This window comes from Podarcis melisellensis (assembly GCF_964234715.1).
Source record: "Podarcis melisellensis genome assembly, chromosome: 6".
Taxonomy (NCBI): domain Eukaryota; kingdom Metazoa; phylum Chordata; class Lepidosauria; order Squamata; family Lacertidae; genus Podarcis; species Podarcis melisellensis.
In genome coordinates this window covers 22,759,931-22,783,520 of record NC_138538.1, presented here as the reverse complement: position 1 = coordinate 22,783,520, position 23,590 = coordinate 22,759,931, and the positions used below count along the sequence as shown (strand labels likewise).

The 23,590-nt window shown below is 46.0% G+C and overlaps 2 protein-coding genes across 3 annotated transcripts in view; one reads left to right on the top strand and one right to left on the bottom strand.

Annotated features, from left to right (window-relative positions):
• The window catches only part of DBNDD2 (dysbindin domain containing 2), a 30,668-nt gene extending 29,003 nt beyond the window's left edge, over window positions 1-1,665 (bottom strand). Inside the window, exon 1 of the mRNA XM_081917371.1 lies at window positions 1,395-1,665. Coding sequence (XP_081773497.1) covers window positions 1,395-1,437 — 43 coding nt within the window. The 5' untranslated portion in view covers window positions 1,438-1,665. The remainder of the gene's footprint in view (window positions 1-1,394) is intronic.
• A 12,687-nt stretch (window positions 1,666-14,352) lies between these two features.
• Window positions 14,353-23,130, top strand: TP53TG5 (TP53 target 5). Of its 2 annotated transcripts, none has more exons than XM_081917368.1 (5): window positions 14,353-14,539; window positions 17,522-17,590; window positions 18,121-18,257; window positions 21,007-21,331; window positions 23,028-23,130. In XM_081917368.1, exons 1-5 carry the CDS (start codon window positions 14,504-14,506, stop codon window positions 23,034-23,036), a joined length of 576 nt encoding a protein of 191 aa, XP_081773494.1. In that variant the 5' UTR covers window positions 14,353-14,503; the 3' UTR covers window positions 23,037-23,130. The 2 variants fall into 2 exon arrangements, with proteins under 2 accessions (XP_081773494.1, XP_081773493.1); XM_081917367.1 differs by having other exon boundaries at window positions 22,995-23,130.
• The last annotated feature ends 460 nt before the right edge of the window (window positions 23,131-23,590 follow it).

Genomic DNA, 23,590 nt, shown 5'->3' with positions numbered 1-23,590 from the left:
GAGCTCTCGTGTTCACTAAAGAAAAATGCTGATGGGCATGTGGGGCCCAGAGGGATTATGACCTCTAGAGGAATGCTCAGTCATATTACAGCAGGGTGCATGCCCTAAGCCCTTACCTTTGGCCTCCTTAGGTGCTGTTTTTGAGAGGGCTATTGGGGGTGTGTGATTTGGTTATAATGCAAGCATTCACTTGGAAGCAAGCCCCCCCCCCACCACCACAGGAACCTTGCAAATCAGCATGCTTAGGAGCATACAGTTTTGGCTTCCTAACCGCACCGCCCCCCCCCCCCCCAAGGATGAGTAAGAATATTTAAAACAAAACCAAATGAAGTGGACAAATAAGAAGACCCTGCTGGATCAGATCAAGAACCCATCTAGTTCCATGTCCCGTTCCCCACGGTGGTAACAGTAAGCCCTAGTGGTGAGAGGGATCTACAGTTCGTGGCTTGCAGACCCAAATATAAACCTATGCTCCCCCTGCCTATCAGAGCTACATTTTCTCCCTTCCTGGAACAAAACCTGTTCATCTAGTGGAAACATGAGGGAGAGAGATAGAGAGAGAGAATGATTGCCAAGAAATGACCAAACACATCCATTTTATCCATAAATACAGCTCAAGCACACACCGAGGCTCCTTTAAGGCTTGCAGAGGAGGCTCTGCCAAGGTGTATTTTCAGAATGCTAACGAGGAAGGGACAGAAGGCCAAGGTTGACAAGTGGTCTGCTCATAAGGTGGAAGCCACAAGATTGTGTATATGTGTGTGAAACGAGAGAGACAACAACCGCAGGCAGGCTTGTCAGCTCAACTTGTGAAAGGAATGCCGTGGGCTGCTGTTTGCATGATATACAATACTAATGGGTGACTACAATTACAAGACAATGGCTAGGATGCCTCCCAGCTGTTGATCATTACAAAGAGGTGTCAATCCTCTGAGCTGTGCCCAGAGCAGCCCTACAGAATTGACATCTATCTCCAAGCTGATGAGCCGGCGTTTCCAAAAGCAAAGCCGTGGGGGGTTGTCCAGCGAGCTACTCTTCTCGGGGTTCAAATCCCCTTGTTTTGCTTTCAGTGTACCTGGAGAGAAGGGCTTCTAACTGGCCACTGAGCCATGGGCTGCCGCTGTTCAACCCTGCATGTCTATAGCCTGGAACAATTCGCAGAGCCGGATAGAATGATGCCCGACGCCTCCCTCGCTGCGCCTGACAAGCGCCTGTGCCTCTCAGCTCAGACAACGGCAGCGCGGAAAAGCTTCAGCCCATTTCACAGAAACGCCTGATAAAAGTTTGGGATGGGAAGGCAAGAGGGGCGCTGCTTCGCCTTCCCTCCCACCCCCGCCCCGTCCCATGCATCCACCAGCTCCTGCCCCCCCTCCCTCAGCAAATCCCAGACTTACAGGGCAGCCTCCTGCCGTGGCTGTGAGCTTCAGGTCCTGACATCGCCTTCAGAGAGGATGACAGCCCAAGCAGTGAATCAGCCTCTGTCCCGGGGATCCCCTTCAACCGCCCCTCGCAGCAGGTCAGAGGCGAGGTCCTTCCGCAGCTCCCAGCAGTCTTCTCATCTTCCCAAGGAGTGGTCCAGCTCAGGGGCTGCTCTGGCCGCCAGAGGAACTCAGGCTGCCTGCCTGCCTCCCTTCCAGCTCTGGCTTGGAAGGAAGGGCTGGCTGGGACTTCAGGCAGAGCGTACCAAGTGGTTTATCAGCGAGGGGGGGGAGGCGCAGCTCTCAAAGGGGCTTTCCCCCACCTCCCTACGTTGCCTGTACCATTGGCAAGATCAGAAGCGAGGGGAAAGAGGCAGGCAGGAGAAGGAGGTGGGTGTTTTGGTTTCATTGCTGGCGGCTGAGTCTGCCGCAGAAATCCCCTAAGAACATCAGAGCACCCACTCCCTGCGACTTGAAAAGGCTCGGCTCCGCGGCAGCAGAAAGGCAGCAGCGAAAGGGAAACCACGATTCACGCAAACGAGGCGAGCTGGCGGCAGGAGCCGATGGGGGAGAAGCAGCAGCCATTAGAGAATTGGGGTCTTAGTGGAGGTGTCTATTAACTGTCAGTGCCTGACGACAATGCCCACCCCGGCAAACCGTAGTTGTGGTTCTGCCAGCATGATGCTCTTTGCAAGTCGCTCAGGGGTAGAGTATTTGCTTTGCATGCAGAAGGCTTCAGGTTCCATCTCCTGCATCTAAAGGAGGAACTGAGAAAGATCCACGACTGGAATCCTGGAGAGCTGCTGCCAGCCAGTGTAGACATTACTAGGCTAGATGGCCCAGCAGTCTGACTCAGTGCAATACAGCTTCCAATGTGAGCCTTCACCCTGCGCCTATGAGTGAATAGCATTGTTTCACACTATTCCTAGGTATACCACAGTTTATGGACAGGGAACCTGTGGCCCTCAAGATTTTGCTGGTCTGCAACTCCCAATATCCCTGACAGTTGGCCATACTGGCTGGGGCTGTTGAGAAAACGACATGTTCCCCATCTCTGCCACAATACCTTGGTATGTCCCTTGTTCAAATTACATTTTAAGACACCCACACCCACACACCCCTTTTGCTTAACAGGACAGCTTTCCCTCTGAAAGTCAGCCTAAATTTGCACCTGTACATATAAATTGGGATATGCACAGTATGTAAATTTGCACAGTCTTTCAATGACCTAGCAGCACACATGAGTTATGATTTAGGCTGTCTCACATTTATTGGGTGACCGCGGGGGAGAGGGGAGGTATTCACTTTCTACCTTCACACCCCATTGCAGAGGGAATTCGAGCATGTAGGGCAGGCACCACATTGTAAGTGGAAAATCAAGGTCTGTCCGCTTGCCTGAGGATGATATCGGTAAAGAATGCTTAGTGCTTCTTAAAACACATGGGGCATGTGATGATAGATATGTGATGGTTCTAAGCAGCTAATAGCTTTGGGAGTCCATTTTTACATAATCGCCTATTTTGCGTCTTTCCTACCTGCTCTAGAAATCCTATTCCTGAGCTACATTTGTTGCAAACCACCTCAGTCGCATTATTGACTGGTTTGAAGAAGTTCTTCCCACCACGCCTAATTTACAGGATTCTGCGCCACAATATGTGCTTATGGCCCCCAGCTTTGATCACTTCCAAAGCAGATCAGACACATTAATGGACTGTAAGCCTTTCAATTGGTATTAGTGATTATGACTATTATACGGGCTCCCTTTTTTCAGCGCATTAAGCCGCTGAATGCCAGTCGCTGGAGTGGGGGGACAACAGCCTGAGAGGGCTACCGCCTCTGTGACCCACTGGTGGGCTACTAAGAGGCATTTGATTGGCTACTGAGGGAAACAGGATTCTAGGCTTGGTGGGCCGTTGACATGGCAGAGCTCTTCTTATGTACTTATCCCTGTTTGGGATCTGTGCCTTGGGGTCCAATCCTGAACTCCATCCCCTCAAATTCATGGAGAACCAGCGTGGTATAGTATAGGGGTGGACACAATTCATGCTTCCTAGATATTGTGTTTTTCAATAGACCACAAGCAAGGCCCCTCAATTAAAAATGGGGGGCAGGGGGCAGTATGCAGTTAAATTTAAGGTTTTCTCTGAGTATGCGCGCGCGCACACACACACACCCCACCCCCACACACCCATATATATATAGAGAGAGAGAGAGAGAGAGAGAGCGCCCAGGCTGTTTTAATACCAGAACAATCTTTTTACACTGAAATCCATTCCTGGTTTTCTATTAAGCTTTATCCATTTCAGCAGCCTAATATGGAGGTAGGGGAACCTCTGCCTTCTTTACAGGGGCAAAACTAGGCTTTATTTCACCTGGGTCAAAGACCCTATTTGGCACTCCCCTCATGAGGATTTGTGTATGCACACAGAGAGACTGGGAGCCTCAATGGCACCCCTCTGGAGGCTTCACCTGTGCCCCCCCCAATCTGGCTAACTACATCAGTGGCGTAGCGTGGGGGGTGCAGGGGGGGCCAGCCGCACCGGGTGCAACATCGGGGGGGAGGGGGGCGCTCGCTCGCACTAGCAGCTCTCTGCCCCTACTAAAATCCACGAGTTAGGGGGCACAAATTACTTGCCTTGCCCCGGGTGCTGACAACCCACGCTACGCCACTGAACTACATTTTTTTTAGATTTGTAAGGAAATCTAAAAAAATTGGATGTAAGGAATCCACTTCCCACTATGTTTTGCTCCTGCTTTGTTGGACAGGCAGTGCAGGACTTTCAGGCAAGTGCACTCTATCCTAGCCATGCCTGCATCCCAGAGACGTGTTGCTTCGCATTCCCAGCTGATCCCAGTCAAGTTAACCTCTTTCCATTCTTGTTTTTCCAGAAACTGTAAGATGAAGACAGGCACTGCCATTCTCCCAGCAGCACTGGGTGTTGGTGTGGGTTATAACAATAGCCACTACCGATAATCAGGGGTTGCAAGCCTTTACAGGCCAGCGGGCAAATTTAGAAAGTGGCATGGATGCCAACAGGTCACAAAATGGCTGCCATGAGCTTGTGGCGTAACACAAAATGGCTGCTTTAATGTGTGAAATAACGCAAAATTGGGGGAGGTGGTAGGCTGTATGCCAAGACACTTCTAATTCCTGGATCCAGCAAGTGTTAAAATCTAAGCAAGGATTCGATTCCTGGAATAGCCAGCCTAGCTTCCTGGTGAGGTAATGGCCCAAGTACGGGTCATTAAGGTAACAAAGGAAGTGGCTCTGTGCCAGAGTACAAATGGTTGGACCCCCCCCCCCCCGCTTCACTCAACTGTCTGGTAGTTAGAAAGACAAAGGCAAGGGTGGAGAGTTGAGTTAGGTGAGCTGGAAGCTAGAAAGAAGCAAGGCTGCAGGCTGGACAACTGGGAGACAGAGCCATGCCTGATTTCTGCTTGAATCCAAGGCTAGGGCTATGGCAGAAGCAAGACCGTCTTGGGGTGTTAATGCCATAAACCCCTTCATTGTAGGCTCGGGTAAATAAATAGATGTCTAAATAAACTATGTCTCATAAAGACACCACAGTCTCTTCTGTACTTCATTCCAAGGGAAACATGATCTCTGGGTTAATGCCTGGAATTTCGCACCACTCGGAGATTGGGGTGGTGTGCAACGATCTTCTTAAAATAACACACTTATGTAATACAAAACATTATAAACTTATATCAGAATCCTTTTCTTGTGTTTTCAGATCTCTAGGGCAATGTGCAGCAATACTGCCTACATACTTTTTCTTACATATAGCAGCCTTTGCTGCAAAGGAGAAACCTTCTTTACCACATGATGATTAGTGGCTTGTAAGCAGGAAACCCAAAGCTTTCTTTCCGCATCCCAAAATAAATAAAATAAATAAAATGAAGTGGTAGAATGGACTGTACTACTTCAGGTTGCAAGTTTGTTTTATGCTGCCATGTGCCTCAGAATAAGCCTGTAAAGCCTCATAAATTTGCCAGCCTCATTCATATATATATATATATATATATATATATATATATATATATATATATATTTGCTTTCGTAGATTTTCACGGGTACAGGAATGCAGGTTTTGGTGTCCTCGGGTGTCTTCCCGTGTAAAAGTTGGGGTGTCTAGGCGACGTTTCGACGAGGTCTCACTCGTCATCTTCAGGCTGGTGCTTTCGGCTTCTTGTTACTGGAACAGAGCAGGATCTCAGTGTTTGAGTTCCTATAAATACTGTTGAGGGGGTGTGGTGTATAGCCTCCAATGTTCTGGGCAGAGAGGAAGTTCCCAGGCTAGTGTGCCTTTTCTTCTTTTGTTCCTTAATTACTTGAGGGATATCTTGAGTGATTTCTTGAGTGATATCCTGAGTACCACTTAGGTGGGTCATTAGGTGTGGATTAGTTGCTAAAGTCTTTGTGTCTTGACCTCTTGAACTTTGTGAAGAGTTTTTCTGAGAAGATGGCTGTACTGCACTTAGTTGTGCTCTGGCTTGGCTTCGTGTATAGGGGCGAGCTGTGGTTTTGTGGCCTGTGTCAGCCAGATCTGTGTAGGGATTGCAGGGGGGTGCAGCATCCGGAGGTGCCACCATGGTTTGGCTACTGGATGGTGTCTGTAATTTATCTGTGGAGAGGGTCTGGGTTTGGGTCTGGTGTGGTTGATTGGTGGTGGCGTTCTGTGTGCCTCTGGATCTGGTGTCAGTTTTTGTGGGGAGGGCTAATTTCCAGATGTCTGGCAAGCGGGATGTGTCGTCACGCTTGTTCATGTTGTGAGGGTGTTTCTCTATCTCGATGGCTTCCATGATTATTCTCTTGTGGTGATGTTCCATGTTAAAGAGCAATTTGGAATCTGCAAAATTAATTTCGTGTCCTGTTTCTTTCATGTGTTGGAAAAGAGAGGAAGTTTTTTCTTCTTTTTTGACGGCATTCTTGTGTTCTGCGATACGTGCATTTATTCGTCTGTTTGTTTGTCCAATGTACGTGGCTGGGCAGACTTTGCAGGGTATTTCATAGACCCCTTGGTTTTCCAACTGGATTTTATCCTTGGGGTTTCTGAGGATATTGGCTATTTTTTGGTTGGTGCAAAAGGCTGTTTTGATATTGTGTTTATGGAGGATTTTGTTAATTTTATCTGTAGTGCCCTTGATATAAGGAAGGAGGGCCATGCCATTGTTTTCTTCTGTGTCTTGGTTTTTGGGGGGTGTTTCTTTTTGGATTAGATTCGTAACCAAGGACCTTCCTAAGCCAGAGAGTCATGTAATAATTGAAGGCCTATGTCACTCTGTGTCCTGCTATGCAACCTCCAGGTCTCCTGTGGGTCTCTCCTTCAGTAAGAGCAACAACATGTTGTGTCCTGGGTAAATCACTGGCTGTCTATAGTTCTGTTTGGCCTTAGGCCAGATGGGAGAAAGCGGGCAGCAATGGCAGAAGGAGCAGCAGCATGGCCTGGGGACTCTGGGAGTGAGTTGTGGGTTATAAAAAAGACAGCAGAACTAGTATTATGCCCCACCTAGTATTAAGAAGCATTTAAAATCCACCCGATTGTTCCTTCAATACATGCTGGCAACTGTTATCTACCAGTGCTGCTGTCCTTCTTGGTTCTGGTGGTGTCTTCTGGGTGTTCCCTGCTGAGGTGTGTGGACCTTGGAGAGTGCCTGATAATATCAGCATCTTTTGCCAGCTCTGGTTAAGATTTCTTTTCTGTCTGCTTGCCTGTGAGTTTCCTGTGCTTCCTTGCTTGTCTTCTTATGTACGACTCTGTTCCTTTAAGCTGCCTCCCTAATTTTGGACTGGATTCATTGCTTGCTCCTATGAAGCTGCCAGGGCTGGCCCTATCATTAGGCAGAGTGAGGTGGCTGCCTCAGGCAGTAGCAACTCAGGTGGGAATGCAGCAGTGGCAGCCCCCTGCCATTCCACTTGAGCCCCCCTGTTGGAGGACAGCTGGCACTGCGCCCCTTATGCTAGCCTGCTGCTTCCAAGTTATGGACACTGTCCCATCACCAGTGCTGAAGCAAGAGTCAGCTTCCAGCCCAGTCAGCTTCTGTACATAGAATGTTTGGGGCACCATCTTGTCCTTTGCCTCAGGCCGCAAAATGCATTGGGAAGAAGAGGAAGATTATTTTATTTATACCCCACCCTCCCTGGCCAGAGCCGGGCTCAGGGCGGCTAACACCAGTAACATTATAATAAAACATATAATAAAAAATAAAACACCAATTTAAAATACAGGTTAAAAATACAATTTAAAATGCAGCCTTATTTTAAATAATAGGCCATAGATCAAAACCGTAATGGGAGGGAAACATAAGGGTCAGACTGAGTCCAAACCAAAGGCCAGGTGGAACAGCTCTGTCTTGCAGGCCCTGTGGAAAGATGTCAAGTCCCTCAGGGCCCTAGCCTCTTGTGACAGAGCGTTCCACCAAGTTGGGGCCAGTACTGAAAAGGCCCTGGCCCTAGTTGAGACCAATCTAACCACTTGCGACTTGGGACCTCAAGCCCAGCGGACAGCACTCTTTATCAGCCTCCTCCTCCCTAAGTCTCAGTGCTTGTTGGGAGGTAGGGGGAGCCAGCTATTGTGGGCTTCCCTGCCTTCTGCCCTACCAGTCCCAGGGGGCACCAGCCACCACTGGAAGATGCCAAAAACTCATGAGTGCTCTCAAGCTGGATAGAATATGGAGAGGAGCAGGCAGGGGTTGTGGGTGGGTGGGAGGAGAATCTCCAGACTGAGTCAGTTTGGGCCTATTCAGGTCTTTCTGAACCGAGATGCACAACAAACACAGCTGAGCAGGCAGGGACCGCTTTTGAGCATGCCAAGAATCTGCCGCTTAACAACGGCAAGGAAAGAGTTAAGGCATAAAAGCAGTAATCACCAGCCACGAACTGATTCACTACAGGTTTAAAAGGTGGAATTAAAGCCAGGTTTTAACCAAAGCTGTCCTTTGTAAGAGAAAGTTCAGTGCTGACGTAAACAATTTTGTAAGTCTTTTATTTGCGTCTTTTTTTATTCAGGCAATGTACTAAGTATTATTTGGGGGAAGGGCAGCTCATGGAGCAACCCTGGCTGCCTCAGGCTAAGTGTGCTGATCTTGAAGAAGCAAGAAGGCAGGAAAGGGGGCAGCAAGCAGGGTGGCCTGATTGACCCCTTTGGCTCAGGGGCAAGCTACATGTTATATTCAGATGAGCACCCATGTTGGTAACTGCTGAGATCTGTGGACACCAACCCCAGGTGGTGGTCAACTGCTGGACTTCAGCTGGCATTTTCTCTGTGAAGTACCCTGGATTGACTCTGTCTGCTCCATTGGGCTACTGGGTACTAAGAACATGTAACAAAGACAGCTCAGATTGAAGATGTTCTGGAAGCTGGATGGGGCCTCATAATCATCAGTAGCCTTGTGGTTAGAGAAACCCACAGGGTCACTGCCTATGCAAAAAGAAGTTTGCGTTGGTGCAATGCAATATCAGAAAGATGCTGCAAAAAGGCAGGAGCAGTGAAGCTTCAAGGCTGCCATTCAGTCATTGGTAGCACTGGGGGAAATGAGGGAACAAGGCCTGAGACAGGATGCCTGCCCTGGTGTTGGTACACTTTCCAGACTTTCCATGGGCTCAAGACATGGCTCATTTTTCCTGTGTGCTATGGTATAAGAACATAGATAAAGGTAAAGGGACCCCTGACCATTAGTTCCAGTCGTGACTGACTCTGGGGTTGCAGGGCTCATCTCGCTTTATTGGCCAAGGGAGCCGGTGTACAGCTTCTGGGTCATGTGGCCAGCATGACTAAGCCGCTTCTGGCGAACCAGAGCAGCGCACGGAAATGCCATTTACCTTCCCGCCGGAGCCGTACCTATTTATCTACTTGAACTTTGATGTGCTTTTGAACTGCTAGGTTGCCAGGAGCAGGGACCGAGCAACGGGAGCTTACCCTGTGGTGGGGATTCGAACTGCCAACCTTCTGATTGGCAAGTCCTAGGCTCTGTGGTTTAACCCACAGCGCCACCCGCGTCCCATAAGAACATAGGGAGGGTGTTTATGTAAAGCATGATGTGATGTTATGCTTCTGCATCATACCACTCCAGTGACAGACACATACAAGGTTGCCTATGCCATCACAACGTTATCCCAGTTCCGTCTCAACTACACATGCTGTACACTGATGGAGTCTCAAGTGGGTGTGAGGATCCAGATAACCCTGTATGGTTGTCATGGATAACGCAATGAAAGCCTCGGTTCAGTGCATAGCAACAGCGCAAAAGGCAAATTCCATGCTAATAGTATTAGGAAGTGGATTGAAAACAAAGCAACCAGCATGCCCTTTATAACATAAAGCTATCATATGAGCGTAGTTGGAATACTGTGTATAGTTCTGGATATTCCATCTGAAAATGATACCATTAAGTTGGAAAAGGTGTTAGAAAAAGGCAAATAAAATTATAAAGAGGCTGGAAAGAGTATGTTCCCTGCACACAGACCCCAAAGCTATTGTTTTAGGTGCTTTTGACAGTAGAGAAAGATAGCTAAGAAGGGGCATGGCAAAGTTTACAAAATTATCCAGATTTCCCACCCCCCTCCCCGGTAGGACTAGAATCCAGTCACCTAGATGGAAATTCCTGGCACCTCCAGGTAGGCCTGAGAACTCTGGAGAACTGCTGCCAGTCAGTGTAGACGATACTGAGGTAGGTGGACTGTTGATCTGACTCAGTATAAGGTATCTGCTTATGACAAATTTATGGAAGGAAAAGCAATCAATGTTTTAAACCTCCAGTTATGGAATCTCCCATTTGGGGAGGGGGCAGTACCTCTGAATGCCTGTTGCTGACAGGCAAACAACAGGGCAGGAGTGTTAAACTTCATGCCTTGTTTGTGGGCTTCCTGGCAACATCTGCCTGATAAAATGTTGAACTAGATGGTAAAGGAAAAGGTAAAGAGACCCCTGACCATTAGGTCCAGTCATGACCGACTCTGGGGTTGCGGTGCTCATCTTGCTTTATTGGCCGAGGGAGCCGGCGTACAGCTTCTGGGTCATGTGGCCAGCATGACTAAGCTGCTTCTGGCGAACCAGAGCAGCGCATGGAAATGCCGTTTACCTTCCCACCAGAGCAGTACCTATTTATCTACTTGCACTTTGATGTGCTTTCAAACTGACTGCTAGGTTGGCAGGAGCAGGGACCGAGTAACAGGAGCTCACCCTGTTGCAGGGGATTTGAACGGCCGACCTTTGGATCGGCAACCGCTAGGTTCTGTGGTTTAGACCACAGCGCCACCCGCGTCCCAGATGTAACTAGATGGTACCCTTGCCTTACCCAGCAGGACTCGCCCTTAAATGTCTTTCAAGCATCAGCTGTAGTGCAAATTTGAACTGATAACGAACCAATCTGTTCAAATCCACACAGCTGATTGAGTGAACTTTTCTTTTCTTTTACTTACATGACAGCTCTTTTTAAAAAATAAAATAAAAATGCATAGTTCTTTTTACCTTATCTGCCAGTCAAGCATTGTAGTTTCCATGGTGATCTTGCTCTAGACTTAGAACTGAGCAATACTGCCCCCTGCTGATGAAACATCTCTAAGCATCCTGCGGTTTTAGCGGACAGCCTCAGTGGTCTACTAAATACCGCTTTCAATCATAATCAATTTACATAACAAAGCACTGCCTGTTTGAGCTCATCTGTTTCCATTCTAATATGCCGAGAGCCACTCTTCCCTTCTCTTCAAATTGTCCTTTTAACAGGGGTATAATGCCTAATTGGGAATATGGCTAGATGACACACTAGTAATTTTGCTTCACATCCATAGGAACCACAAACAGATGTAGAGTGGCTGGTCCTTTTACTGCTCTGATCTTGAGAACAATATGTGCCCTCTTTTGTTTCTTTGGGATTTTCTGTTCCATTTGCTTGCGTGCCTGCTTGCTTCTTTCTTTTCCCCCTCTTCTGAAAGGAGGAAGCATCCTAAGAGGGACTTAAAAGCAGGGACTCACAAAGTGAAACGGAAATAAGACTCAACCATTCACTGAATCCTTAAAACCTCAGCAACTGAGATTGCCCATCTACCCAAATCCCATTCTTCATAGAGGATGACCTGCTGGGCCTTCATCTGAGACGAGAAGGATCAGCCCCATGCATAGGTACCAACTCCCTGGGGCTCTGGGTGCCCAAGCACCCACAAAATTTCCCATGAAGGGGCTAGGTACCCACAAATTTGGGTACCAGGGCCATGCACACTGCATAGCACCCACAGCCCCAGGCACTCACTCTAGGGTGGCCACTTGCACAGCTACAAAAGAGACCACAGCTTTGCAAAAGAATAAATAAAATAAAAAATGTGTGCATGCTAATGTATTACAGAGAGATGCAAAATTTGGAAATAATTACTATAATTTTAATAGATATACAGCCTGACTTGCCACAATGGGGAGGAAAATGGCCAGGTGCCTCTTTAGTCAGGTGATAACTGTTGGTGGGCAACTTCACGACTTGCCCCTGCCACTCTCTCTCTTCTTATTGTTGTTCATCTTTAAACCAAACTTGGACCAGACAGTTTTCCAAACAGAGGACTCCTTCAAACGGATGGCTTCAAATAAGAGCTACATATGCTACTTCTATCTTTGCAACAGAACTGCACTGCAGACATATGGCCACATTCACACCACATATTTAAAGCACTATGATCCCATAGTCATTGTTTCCACCCCCCCAAAAAAATATTGAGGCTTCAGTTTGTTAACCTTGCACTGCAAGGTTACTGCTAGAAGACTCCTATTCCCTTCCCAGAGCTACAATTCTCAGAATTAACAGCCAATCCCTCTTCAAAGAAAACTCTGGGAATTGGAGATCTGGAATAGGTTTCAGCACTTGTAACAAACTACAGCTCCCAGAATTATCTGGGGAAAGCCCAAACTGTTTGAAGTAGTATAAGGTGCTTTAAATGTATAGTGTGAATGTAGCCATAATAAACATGAGTGCTCCCCCCCCCATCTTAGGTACAAAGACAGAGCCACCACAATGTTCAATGATGAGCATGAGCAAAGAAGCTGAAAACATGTCCCTGAAGTCGCTGAGAAGGTCTGGTGCACTTATATTCCAAAGCAGGTAATTCCACAGCCCTGCTATGTCACAACAGAATTTGGGGGTGGCCAAAAATGGACAATATAGCACCCTCCCATCTTTCCAAGTACATAATTTGATTGGACTGGCATCTCCAATTGGACAGATGATGAGACACTAATGGCCACAGCAACAGAGGACTGCAGGCTAGCTCAAGGCAGCTTTTTCCAATATTGGGTCCCTGACCATTGGCCATGCTGGCTAGGCATGATGGGAGCAGCATCTGGAGATCCAAGAATGGGGAAAGCTGGCTGGATGCCACTGGCTCCCCCAGTATCTGTCACTTGAGGCAGCTGCCTCACTCTGCCTTGAAAACAAGTCCACCACCATAGACGTCGTTTTTTCCAACTTATGTAAAAAATAAGAAAATGTTTTGCATCAAATGAGAAGCAACAAAATATTTGTCCCTTTGAGTCCCCTGACTCAGATTAGGAGCAAGAAGCACTTGAGGATAATAATAATAATAATAATAATAATAATAATAATAATAATAATAATTTATTATTTGTACCCCGCCCATCTGGCTGGGTTTCCCCAGCCACTCTGGGCGGCTTCCATAGAAACCAAAAATACACTAAAATATCACACATTAAAAACTTCCCTGAACAGGGCTGCCTTAAGATATCTTCTGAATGTCAGATAGTTGTTTATCGCTTTGACATCTGATGGGAGGGCGTTCCACAGGGCGGGTGCCACTACCGAGAAGGCCCTGTGCCTGGTTCCCTGTAGCTTTGCTTCTCGCAATGAGGGAACCACCAGAAGGCCTTCGGCGCTGGATCTCAATGTCCGGGCAGAACGATGGGGGTGGAGACGCTCCTTCAGGTATACTGGGCTCCAAGTGGAAGGAGTGAGGGGTTAGACTATGCTGCAGAGAACATTAAGAACATGAGAAGAATTTGGCTGGATCAGGTCAACGGACATCGAGTCCAGAATCCACAGTGGCCAAGTGGATATACCCGTGGGAAACCTGTAAGCAGGACCCAAGCAGAAGAACACTCTCGCCTCCTGTGGTTTCCAGCAACTTGTATTCAGAACCATCACGACCTCTGCCCATGGAAGCAGAGCAGAGCTATCACGAAGAGTAGCCATTGATAACTGTGATTAATCTAAAATGGAAATGGAAGCTTCTGATAATGGCTGCACTGGAGGAGGGGGAGAGAGCCCCAGCCCAAGGGTCACTGTGGTTCATCATAGCACTAAATCATGGTCTAGCACAGGGGTGGGGAACATTTTTTGATCCAGCAGGCCAGCTTTGATTCAGCAGTCTCTTCCTACTCCAGTGGGACAGGTGGGTGGGACAGCCTATCTATTCATCATTATGATGTCGGTTGTCCCAACCACCTGTCAAAGTCCCACAGATGGTTTGGGGACAAGAACAGACATTAAAGGCTGGAGTGGCTGTAGTCTTTATACTCTGCTTGTGGGCTTCCTAGAGACCCCTGCCTTGATCACTGATGATGGAAAGAGATTGCTTGACTCCATGGGCCTTTGGTCTGATGCAGCAGGCATTTCCCATTATCTCAAACCAGGGAGAAGTAGTAGTTTCTGACAATCACAATTGCACCCTGGTTGATCCTTTACAAGGATTTGTGGACACAACGGGCAGAGGGATACTACTATCCCTGATGCAATGTGAAGTAACCAGGGTCACTCTTGCTTCCTTTGCTGAGGCCTTCACACCTTCTGCGGTCCCTCAGAAAAGCCCTTGTTTAGACATAGGTTTCCCACAATCCTCCTCCTCTAACCCTCTTCCAGCCTCCAAGACTGTGACTCTCTCCCCCCAGTCATTGCTGACACCTGGTTTCTGACATCACAAATAAATTATGTCACAGCACTTAAGCTTTCACATCATTCATGGCTCCCCAAGCCCTGAAAGGGGCAGTAGCATCTCAGAGCCAGAGAAAGCAGCCACCTATTTCTCATGTATCTTGCCTGTCTGCTACAAACCCTGTTGTTGAAGCTCTTACAAAACCACCTGAGTGAATATGAAAGTCTTGGAGAAGAAGAAACAATGTCCAAAGGTATCTCGTCTTCTTAAGAAACCAGGAGTTGGCATCATTTACTCAAGGCTCAAAGTGAGGGGTGAAGTGGGGGGTGAGAGAAATGCTGAAAATCGGCCTGTGGATTTAAAAACCCCCCAGAAAGTAGTGGAATTTTCTGGTACATTACAAAAAATGTTATGAGAATCTATCCTTCCCTGGCAGGCAGCCTTTCATACTGATCCAAGTGCTACATACTTGTAAGCAGCTATAGATCCCACAGAGGATAAAGCAGCAGTGAGTTCAAAAGCTTCTAAAGCCGTGGCTTTTATTAAGAACATCAAAAGAGCCTGGCTGGATCAAACCACAGACCTATCTATCCCAGCCTCTTGTTCCCTACAGTGGCTATCCAGATGCCTGTTTACTTATTCATTTACTTAAACATTCGTATGCTACTCTTGAGCCACAGAGGCTCCTGCAGTGGCTTACATGCTAATCGATAAAAACAAGACACCCCCTGCCTGCAGTGTTATGTATATAAATTAAATTTTGATGATATGCAAAGTAACAGAGTAGCTTACAGCTAGGAAGCTAAATAACTCTTCTAGGTGGGCGATAGCCTTTTTGTAAAGACTATACAATGTCCAGACTATTTATTTTCAAAAAAGCTTTATTTTCATAAACATATAACTGAGATGAATATATTTAAAATCTCACGCTTATTCAAACATGGGTACGTTCTCGCTTGAATTGTAGTCTTCTTACTGAGACCTATAAACAAAACTGTATTGAAACTTGCACCTCACTCAGGCCTTACAGTTTCTTATGAAAGGTTTTGCTTTTACCTCAGCAGTATTCTCTTTGTTCCTTACAGAGAACTGCTGCACAGATTTAGAGTTCTCCCTCTGTCTGTTTCACTTCAGACAGATCACACTGACACAACACTTTCCTCAGCAGTATCCTGAGAAGCCCCTCTCAGCAGCCATTCTCCACTCTCACACACAAAGAGAACAGAGAGCAATTAAAAACAACAGTTACTGGAATAACAATCACATTAAACAGGACTGTTTCTCAAGAAGTTGTAGGATTCTTCTTCTTCTTCAGGGGAACTATCATTAAAAGAATGATTAAACGTTAATAGATAGAGAGACAGACAGACAGACAGACAGACAGACAGACAGATGATAGGTAGATAAATGAAATCTGTTAAAAACATACAGACAATCACAATGAAAGCAAAATAGATTATTGAAGTGGTTCCCACACACTTCCCTGCTGCATAAACAACTTGAAAATTGCTGAAGGTCTTTGGTGGACCACTTAATAATTTATACAGGCCTGTTGCAGCAATTCTAATGTTCTGTGCTAGATGCCGTATGACTAACGCCATATGTGTTGTTTAGTCGTTTAGTCGTGTCCGACTCTTTGTGACCACATGGCTTTAAACACCAGTGCTGGGAGCACGCTAGAGGCTGAGAAAGTGATAATATTTACACAGCCTTTATGCAATTCAGATTGCATGGAGAGAGGCAGTGGGACATGAACACTAGCCCTACCCCTGCTGTTTATGTCCCCCACTGGGCCCACTTCCATGCTGTCCAGCCACCCTCAGTGGTGGGGAACCTTCAGCCTACAAGCCTAATTATTTAATTATTTGTTAATTAGACCACACATTCACCAGGCTTTCCCCCTTCAGGCCTTCCATGTTGGAGAGGGGCTAACTCACATGACACACACTCTGCCAATGATCTCATACCCTCCAACATTTATCAGATGAAAATAGGGACGTCTCATTCCATAATGATAATGTTACTATTTATACCCCACACATTTTACTGGGTTGTTCCATCTACTTTGGGCAGCTTCCAGCATATATAAAAACATAATAAAACATTAAACATTAAAAAAAAACCCTTCCCTATAAAGGATTGCCTTCAGACAGCTTGAGGGTTGGATAACTCCATACCCTCCAACATTTCTCCAATGAAAATACAGTGATACCTCGGGTTAAGAACTTAGTTCGTTCTGGAGGTCTGTTCTTAACCTGAAACTGTTCTTAACCTGAAGCACCACTTTAGCTAATGGGGCCTCCCGCTGCTGCCGCGTTGCTGCCGCGCGATTTCTGTTCTCATCCTGAAGCAAAGTTCTTAACCCAAGGTACTATTTCTGGGTTAGCAGAGTCTGTAACCTGAAGCGTATGTAACCTGAAGCATCTGTAACCAGAGGTACCACTGTAGGGACGTCCTATGGAAAAGTGGGACATTCCGGGATCAAATCAGAAACCAGGACAGCTTCTCTAAATCAGGGATGTCCTTAGAATATAGGGGCATTGGAGGATCTGTGATCTGAATCACACGGTGGAGACTCATGCGTAGTTCTAAGGCACTCAGCAGGCCCATGTATATGATCTTGCCCTTTGGCCATCTTTGTTTTCTCATATGTATTTTTATTTGCAGTCTCTCCATCCCTAAATAATAATGGCTCTAGACATGATTTAACAGTTATATAAATAGGCTGCTCCTTCTGAGCGACTCATGCATTCTGTGTAATATTTGCTTCTTGCTGTTTATAACAAAGTTATAAAAACACTGCAATTCAAAGGGTAGGCTCTGTTAGTGGCTTTGACATGGCTGACTCAGTAGTCCAATTCATGCAGTCTCCTCCACAAGTTCCCTACTTCAGGCATTTCACAAGGATGGCATTTCACAACAGAGGGCATGGGGCGAGTTTTTGTGGTACCCCTCTCCCCCCCTAAAATCCCACAATAATAGGGTGCAAGCAGAGGCCTGTTACACACTGTCTAGCTTATTCACCCACCACAGTAGTCAATACCACATTATAGCATTATTTTTAAAACTGCCACCCGGCCCAATTTTAGATCAATTGGACTTTATCCTAAGGGTATAGTTCAATGGCCACTTGCATTTGATTCCTCTTGATGTTGCAGACAAAGTGCCACAAACAAAGTGTGTTGAGGACAAGACGTCTTTCGTTGTCCCCATAACTTTGCTCTGTCTTTCTCAGATCATTGATGTGGAGAGTGGAGCATCTCAGACAAGCAATTTGGTACACGTAAGGAGCCACCTAAGGAGGGTAAGATGCCATTCTGTTTGCCTGTTGCAAGGTTTAATGCCTAAAGTTAGCTAGCATCATTTGGGGAGATGCAACGTCCTTGTCAAAAGTCCCACCATGTCCACCAGTTTAAAGACTGGTCCAATATATTTTTTTGTCAGGGTTAACCCAAGAAAAAAGTAGCACACACCCAACCCCAACACAGAGACGATCTGAGGCAACCAACATATTATATCAACATGTAGCTCCACAGTGGACCCAGCCTTAAGGAACTAGGCCAAAAGCAAACATAAAATTAAATTTAAAAACCTTAGGCATTTTGGAGCCTGCTGGAATAATTGCATGTGTGTATAATATCGTATTGAAACAAAATTTTAAAAATGAATTTTTATTTTAAAAAATATTTCTGTCTTTTTCCTGTTGACCTCACACAAGTAAACAGTTAACTACAATAGTCTCAAGAAAATACAAATAATGAAACAGGCTGGGGCTCACTCTTTGGCAACCTCTTCAGATGTTGTGTGCTCTCTTTATTTTCTGTACCTGCACAGATAATAAAGAAACTGGTTCTCCTCAAAATGCTCAAGAGTCCAAACCGCAGAATTGAGTGGCTTTGTGAATTAGCGCACAAGTACAGGAAGATGTTAGCGATTGGGAGTGCTCTGGATTCAGGGGCTTCCTGCTCTGGGTAAGTGACCATAGATAGGGATCTGTGTGCATACATGCGTTTATTTTGCTAGAATAACAAACAGGGCCCTCTGAAAAAGTGTGTGTGACTATATGATCATAGAATCATAGAACTGGAAGGGATCTGTTATGGCTTGGTCTCTCCCACAAACGTGAGACGACTCTGGCTGTTAATTATTTCAGAAACAACAAACTAGGATGGAGCTCCTCTACTCATCGTCCTCCCCAGAAGATGGAGCTGCCCGGACTGAGCTCCTCCCCCTTCCCCAGCACGAAAGCCCCCACCTTCTCTTCCGGTATCTTTGGAGCTTCTTTAGAGCTCTTTAGATTCTTTATGTTAAGTTGTGGGTGAACATATCGGACGACACAGCGATTCTTCAAAACAGCTCTTGTTTATTCTCAGAACAGAACTGAACTGAAGGGTTCAGCCAGCCTGCTTATATAGAGCTCCACTACAACGCTACAGTAGCAAACTTCTGTAACTAGCCAATCACTGAATGTCACTTTCAATCCCCTATTTGCATATGTGGACCTGAGTGAAAACTATCTACAGTATCCCCCTGCTGGCCCAGGGTGAGAACTTCCGTACATAACACTTTAGATCTTTAGAGCACTTTTGAGATCCTACGAGATTTGGGAGAGAATGCTTTCTACATTCCAATGTCTGACTCATTATTGGAGCTCTCACGCAGCAGCCTGTCACTCTGCTCCTGTCTTTCACCTCCCCTTTGTTCAGAGCTCAGATTACAGCTGCTCTCCCCCTCCTTTCTGCCTTCTGCTTTTAACTGTTCTCTCTCTATGCCTGCTTCTTCTTCTCCTGTTAGCATCTGAGCTTTGCTGACAGGATCCCAAGCGTCATCCAGTCCAATTCCCTGCAATGCAAGAATCTCATCTAAAGCATCCATGACAGATGGCCATCGAACCTCTGCTTAAAAACCTCCAAGGAAGGAGAAACCACCACCTCCCAAATGAGTTCATTCCACTGTCAAACAGCTCTGACTGTCAGAAAGTTCTTCCTGATGTTGAGCTGGAATCTCTTTTCTTCTAACTTGAATCCATTGGCTCTGGAGCAGGAGAAAACAAGATTGCTCCATCTTCCATGTCACAGCCATTTTTATATTGGAAGGTGGCTATGATATCTCCTTTCAGTTTCCTCTTTTCCAGCTCCTTGAACCATTTCTCATAAAGCTTGGTTTCCAGACCCTTGATAATCTTAGTTGCCCTTCTCCGCACACGTTCCAGCTTGTCAACATCCATCTTAAATTGTGGTCCCCCCGTTGGACAAAGTATTCCAGGTGTGGTCTGACCAAGGCAAAATAGAGCAGTACTATTACTTCCCTCACAAGGAGAAGGGGACAACAGAGGGTGAGATGGTTGGACAGTGTTCTCGAAGCTACCAGCATGAGTTTGATCAAACTGTGGGAGGCAGTGGAAGACAGGAGTGCCTGGCGTGCTCTGGTCCATGGGGTCACAAAGAGTCGGACATGACTAAATGACTAAACAACAACAATATTACTTCCCTTGATCTGGACACTCTACTTCTGTTGATGCAGCCTAGAATAACATTAGCTTTTTTTGCTGCTGCATCACACTGTTGACTCACGTTAGGCTTGTGATCTACTAAGACCCCTAGATCATTTTCACATGTATTACAAGCAAGCCAGGTGTCCCCCATCTTAAATTTGTGCAGCTAGTTATTCCTGCCTAAGTGCAGAACCTTACATTTCTCTCTGTTGAAATTCATATTGTTAGTTTTGGCCCCATTTTCCAATCTGTCAAGGTAGTCTTGAATCCTGATTTTATCTTCTGCGGCATTGGCTACCCCTCTCAGTTTGGTGTCATCTGTAAATCTGATGATCATCCCCTTGATTTACCTGATATTGGGATATGGGGATAATTCAATATTGGGGAAAATTGGGTTCCAAATTCCTCTCAGGGTCACAGATTATTTGTTTTGATGTTTTGGGGTGGGTGGATCAACTGCCACTTTCTGCAGCTCCACTCTTCTTTGCCCACTACTTCCTAAGTGCTTTCATTTATTTATTTTTATTTCCAGTGTGCCCTGAAAAGAAAAAGTCTTCTTTTCTTTTCATCCCTCAGGTTTGTACACAACTAGAAAACTGCAGAAGCAAATTTACCATTGCCTATCTGTATGCATTTCCACACTTCTTGGGCAGGGATTTCTTAAAAACCAAAACCAAACAGAACAAGGTGCACATGGGCCCTGTGAGTATTTCACTGGCATGACAGAATCAACAAACTATAAGGCAGGGACAAACACAAACGGGAATGCCTCCTGGAATGGGAAAGGCCAAATTGCTCCTCGTGTACAAATTTCAAATAGTTTAAATATTAAACTATTCATTTAATTCTAAAGGGAGGGGGAGTGGATTAAGAGCTACATAATGCTCAGATGCGGATGAGCCCTAAATTACAGTCATACCTTGGTTTTCAAACAGAATGCGTTCCGGAAGTCCGTTTGACTTCCAAAATGTTTGGAAATCAAGGCATGGCTTCTGATTGGCAGCAGGAGCGTCCTGCAGCCAATCGGAAGTCGCAGAAGCTGCACCGGATGTTCGGCTTCTGAGGCAAAGTTCGCAAACCAGAACACCTACTTCAGGTTTGCAGCGTTTGAGTTCCAAGTTGTTTGTGAACTAAGCTGTTCAAAAACCAAGGTATGGCTGTATATGGAAGAAAAAACTAAAACAATGAAAATCCATAACAATGCTTCCATCCCGCTCATGTGACAGGGTTTGCACCCCCTCTGAGGAACCTCCAGCACCTAATGTCAGCGTAATGGATGAGCCTGCCATGGAAGTTGAGGAAGTTGCTATAGACAAGGTAGCTGAGCCTAAAACGTCAACTGAGGCAACATCCCCAGAGGCGGCTTCTTCAGAATTGTATGAGGCGCTCTCCTTGAAAGGCCTGCCCCAGCGGATTCACATGCCTGCGCGCAGAGTGCTCTGTAGACCATCGAATTTGAGATGGGTCAAGCCATGCTGCACACGATCATGTAGTGAGACTCTGGAGCATGTCGTCACCATCCCTTATTCAGAATGTCAGAAGCGGCATCCAGTAAGCAAACAAAACTGCAATTGTTTTCGCCAGGGAGGGGAGCAGAGATAAAATTTGTGGGGGTTTGCCTCTGGGTCGATTGAGTGTACGCAGTCGGGTCTCTTCTAAATACCAGATCTAAACCCAGATCTAGTCCTGCTTTGCCCTGAAGAGATCTGCTGCATGGATCCAGAAACTGTAGGCAGAAGTTTAGGCAAGTGGGTTTAATTCAGCACAGAATTTAGGCTAATTAACAGCACTTAGCCAGTGCTGTAGTGGTAAATTTTGAAGAGTGGGAGAAGCCTTCATTGCCATGGAGGTAGCTGTGCTATCTATCCATTATTGTTAGAAGCTTCAGTTCCATTCATAGTTTCCTGGGAACTCCACTGAGCTCAGTGGAGCTTACTCCTGACTGCACAGGCTCATCCTATGTGAGCTTTAACAAAGTATCTTCAGTCGGCTTAAATGCAACTTTTAGCCTTTAATTAAATATCGAAACAATCTTGCAAAGAAGCATTACTGTTTAAACTGCTGGCCTGAAGTAGAAATCTCATCAAAGAAAAGGAGATAAGTATCTAGCCTTTGCTTCATCATTTCCCTCATCCTCTGACTTTGACTGGGCTAAACTGTCACAAACTTGCAAGGTTCAGCATCACCTCATTCAGTAGCCAGAGCAAGGCGAATCTGTCCATTAAGCAAGTGCTCTGGCAGAAGATGACAGAGCAGGAGTGAGTGGGTGGGGGGCAGAATACCAGCTCACAATCCCCTCTCCTCCACTACTCTTGATAAATCAAGTTTAGGAAAGTTTAGGTCACAAGCCCAGGCAAGAAATCCACTAGCTGTCTCCCTGAGCTGTGAGTTTGTTTTCATTTCTAGTAAACAGATTTCTGCAATAACATTGGCAATAGGAAGCAAGATTTTTCTTGCACATACTGTCTAAGGGAGCCCCAACTGCACTTTAGACTTTCCACAATTTATTTATTCCTGCAATTTATTTAGTATAGGATAAATGGAAAGGCTTGGGTGGATTGCTTTGCTGCAAGGTGGTAACTTGATAATTAGGGCATTTTGTAGGCCAAACAGGGTGGAATGAACATCTGACAAGGCCTAGGAAGTGGGTTTAAAGGTAAAGGTAAAGGTACCCATGACAGTTACGGTAAGTCCAGTCGCAGACAACTCGGGCGTTGCACACTCATCTCACTCTATAGACCGAGGGAGCCGGCGTTTGTCCACAGACAGCTTCCGGGTCATGTGGCCAGCATGACTAAGCTGCTTCTGGTAAACCAGAGCAGCGCACGGAAACGCCATTTACCTTCCCGCCAGAGTGGTACCTATTTACCTACTTGCACTTGATGTGCTTTTCAACTGCTAGGTGGGCAGGAGCAGGGACCGAGCAACGGGAGCTCACCCCCATCGCGGGGATTCGAACTGCCGAACTTCTGATCGGCAAGGCCTAGGCTCTGTGGTTTAGACCACAGTGCCACCCACGTCCCTAGGAAGCGGGTTTAATCTATTTTAATTTCCAAAATGGAACAGAAGATCCCAAGAGGCCAAAACCTCTTAAGCAGCAGTAGTAATAAATAGTAATAATAACAATAACAAGACAGAAGTAATAGTAGTATTTCGGAATACTAAATTGGGAGTTCTTACATTTGAAAATCCTTGATGCATCTTGTCTTTTAAGAGCCGGGACTGACTGGAATTATGATCATTTCAGAGGTTCTGAAGATAGTGAGAGGAGCCTGGAAGACATAGATCTATTGCGTGTTGATTCATATTCCTGCAATAAAGGGGATATTGAGCATCCTTCAAACACAAAACTTGTCTCTGGCTTGAAATAAACATGTGTGTGAGTGTATGTGCCAATGTGCTAGAAGCAGGGAGAAGCAACGAGGAAAGGAAGCAGATGTATTTCATTTGCAAACATGAAAACTGCAGATTGACAACTTTCCCCGTCTCATGGAGAAATATAGCAATACAGCTGCTACAGATCTGGTTGGAATAACAGTTGCCCATGGTTGCTCCTGGGGAGACTTCTGTACACAGAAGAAATTGCCTTTTTTAGTTCACAATAAACCTCCATCTGCTACAGAGCTTGATCCCAAAGAAGTGAAAGCAGACTCAAAACTCCAAGGGGTTTGATAATGTTCCAGGAAGGGCTGTCAATACATTGCAAGTAGAGGAGACCTATCATTACATATTTGTAAATAGAAGGCCTCTGATTATCTCCAGGCATAAGATTAAAGAAGAAACCGGGGAGAGTGAGGGGATTTGAAAGGG

Excerpts from the sequence above, each read along its gene's own strand:
- TP53TG5 (XM_081917367.1), top strand. The coding sequence starts at position 14,504 with ATGAAAGTCTTGGAGAAGAAGAAACAATGTCCAAAG. Across the intron at positions 17,591-18,120 it reads TAAGGAGCCACCTAAGGAGG|ATAATAAAGAAACTGGTTCT; the intron begins GTAAGATGCCAT and ends GTACCTGCACAG. Across the intron at positions 18,258-21,006 it reads TCAGGGGCTTCCTGCTCTGG|GGTTTGCACCCCCTCTGAGG; the intron begins GTAAGTGACCAT and ends CTCATGTGACAG.